This window comes from Emiliania huxleyi (genome assembly GCF_000372725.1).
Source record: "Emiliania huxleyi CCMP1516 unplaced genomic scaffold EMIHUscaffold_53, whole genome shotgun sequence".
Lineage (NCBI taxonomy): Eukaryota > Haptophyta > Isochrysidales > Noelaerhabdaceae > Emiliania > Emiliania huxleyi.
This window is the reverse complement of record NW_005198017.1, coordinates 608583-611225: the sequence shown is the minus strand read 5'-3', so window position 1 is coordinate 611225 and position 2643 is coordinate 608583. Positions and strand designations below refer to the sequence as shown.

At 70.2% G+C, this 2643-nt stretch overlaps 1 protein-coding gene across 1 annotated transcript; it reads left to right on the top strand.

Annotated features, from left to right (window-relative positions):
• Window positions 1–1703: 1703 nt before the first annotated feature.
• EMIHUDRAFT_357019 (hypothetical protein) lies at window positions 1704–2300 on the top strand (the record flags this gene model as incomplete). Its single annotated transcript, XM_005765966.1, has 1 exon — window positions 1704–2300. A coding segment is annotated over one exon (597 nt), but the record flags the coding sequence as incomplete, so codon positions are not given.
• Between the last annotated feature and the right edge of the window lie 343 nt (window positions 2301–2643).

Here is a 2643-nt window from a genome sequence, read left to right as displayed (position 1 = left end):
GGAATGATGACGCAGCGCAAGACAACGGTGTACATCTCCACCGGGAGCAAGGTTGTCTCCGTGCCCCGCGGCACCGCCGCCCTTCTCCTGTTTGTCACACGCTGCCCTCGGATGTGGACGAGCTTCTTGGCGGCGGCGTCGAGTCGGGATCCATTACCGAAATTCTGCAAAGGGGTGTGAACGGAGAGAGCAAACTCCTAGCAGCTCCCACAGCAGAGAGCAAACTCCTAGCAGCTCCCACAGCCGAAATGTGCGCCAGCTGCCCCGCTCACCTGTCCGCCGCCGCCGCGCACGCACCTCGCTATGTGCTCGCGCGAGCTCCCGCCCGAGCCTCCAGCTCGGCGTCCCACTGCTGGGGAGCCGATCGCTTTTCCTCGGCGCTCGCGTCGAGCCGAGGCAGCGCTGGCGCCTGGCGGCGGAGGAGGAGGCGGAGTTGGCGGCGGCGCTCGAGGAGAGCGCGAGGCTGGAGGAGGAGAGGCGGGCGCCCGAGGAGCAAGTGTCGTGCTCTGTGCGGGCTGCAGAGAGGCCGATTTCGGTGTAGGATGAAGGAGCCACCGATTACCGAGACCGCACATGCTGAGGACCAAACCCGCTGTTCCGGCGCTTGCAGGCGCATGTGTGTGTCCTCCCGCAAGCGCGCCCGCACCGCCAGCGAAGGCGAGGAGGAGGGCGCGGCTGTGCCGGTCGCGGACGGCTTCGAGGCGCCCATCTTTGGCGCGCGCGTCGTTGGCCAGGTCACCACGCTGGCGTTCGAGGGCGAGGACGGCTCGCTGTTTGCCGTCGCAAGCGATCGCGCGGGCGGCTGGTACGTCACGACTCCTGCCTCGGTGCTGCACGTGTCGGCGGCCGGGCGCATCCGCACCGTCGCGACCTGCGAGGATTGCCGCCGGCCGGGCATTGCTCTCAGCCCGGACGGTAGCGCGCTGTTTTGGGTGGACAACGGCAACCACAAGATCCTGCGGGTGGAGGTGGCGACGGGCGCGGTGACTACGCTCGCGGGCAGCGGCGAAGATGGCGACGCGGACGGCGTGGGCGACGCGGCGCAGTTCTGCAGCCCAGCCGGCATCGCCATCAGCCCGGACGGCAGCGCTCTGTTTGTTGCTGACTGGTCCAACCACAAGATCCGGCGGGTGGAGGTGGCGACGGGCGCGGTGACCACGCTCGCGGGCAGCGGCGAGGATGGCGACGCGGACGGCGTGGGCGACGCGGCGCAGTTCTGCAGCCCAGCCGGCATCGCCATCAGCCCGGACGGCAGCGCGCTGTTTGTGGCGGACAGCAGCAACCACAAGATCCGGCGCGTGGAGGTGGCGACGGGCGCGGTGACCACGCTCGCTGGAGGCGGCGGGGCTGGCGGCGCGGATGGCGTGGGCGACGCGGCGCAGTTCTGCTACCCACGTGGCATCGCCATCAGCCCGGACGGCAGCGCGCTGTTTGTGGCGGACAGCAGCAACCACAAGATCCGGCGCGTGGAGGTGGCGACTGGAGAGGTGACGACGATCGCGGGCAGCGGCACCACGGGCATCGCCGATGGCGTTGGCGACGCGGCGCAGTTCAAGTACCCATACAGCGTCGCCATCAGCACCGATGGCAGCGCTCTTCTGGTTTCCTCGGGGCCCTCCCTCCGCCAAGTCTGCGTGTCGGCGCCTCCTCCGCCCCCCTCCTTCGCGCCGATTGTGGTGCCGCCCTCGACCCTGGCGGCAGACGTCGGAAAGACGTGGGGCGACGCGACTCTCCCGCAGGGCATGGTCACCTTCCTGGTCGGCGACGACGAGGAGCGCATCGAGTACGTCACCAAGGCCGTCCTCTGCGCCCGGTCCCCGGTCTTTCGGACCATGTTTGGCATCGGCATGAAGGAGCGCGACGCCGCCGAGGTCACGGTGTCCCACACCGACCTCGCCAGCTTCACCGCCCTCGTCCGCTACCTCCTCACCGACCAGTTCGACCTCGGCGAGGAGGAGGGCGGCAGGGCGCAGCGCGCGCTCGACCTGCGGGAGCTGGCGCAGATGTACCAGGTGCCGCGCCTCGAGCTGCTCTGCGCGCAGGCGCTGCAGGAGAGCGTCGGGCCGGCGAGCGCCGTGCCGCTGCTCGAGGCTGCGCACACGACGGGCGACGGGCGGCTCCTCGCGCAGTGCCGCCGCTACGTGGCCAACCACGCCGCCGAGGTGCGGGCGAGCGGCGGCGTGGAGCAGCTGCGCGACCTGGGCGTGGCCAAGGGGCTGCTCGGCGACGCGCTCGACCAGGTGGCGGAGCTGAAGATGGGGGCGGCGCGCACGGCCGCGGGCCAGAGGGCGGCGCCCTAGTGTCTGTTTTGCGTCATCATCGCCCCGAGGCCACCTCGCCTCTCCACACTCCGGCCTTTTGTCTCCATCGCTACCCCCCCCGCCCCGCCAACACCTTCTACACGATGGGCAGAGACAAGCAGTTCGTCAACATGTGCGTGAACGTGGCGCGCACGCGGCGGGCCAACGCCGGACCCTGGGCGCTCTCGCGCGCAGCTAGCAACGTGCGCCTCCTGATGATGGGTGTGCTCGCATTCCGCCGCTGCCGCCCCGGTCTCCTGCGTTGGCTGGAGCGCGCACAGATACGACTGGGGGCGTACCTGGCGGATGGAGTGGCGCGCAAGAGAGACCGCGTCGCCTACGA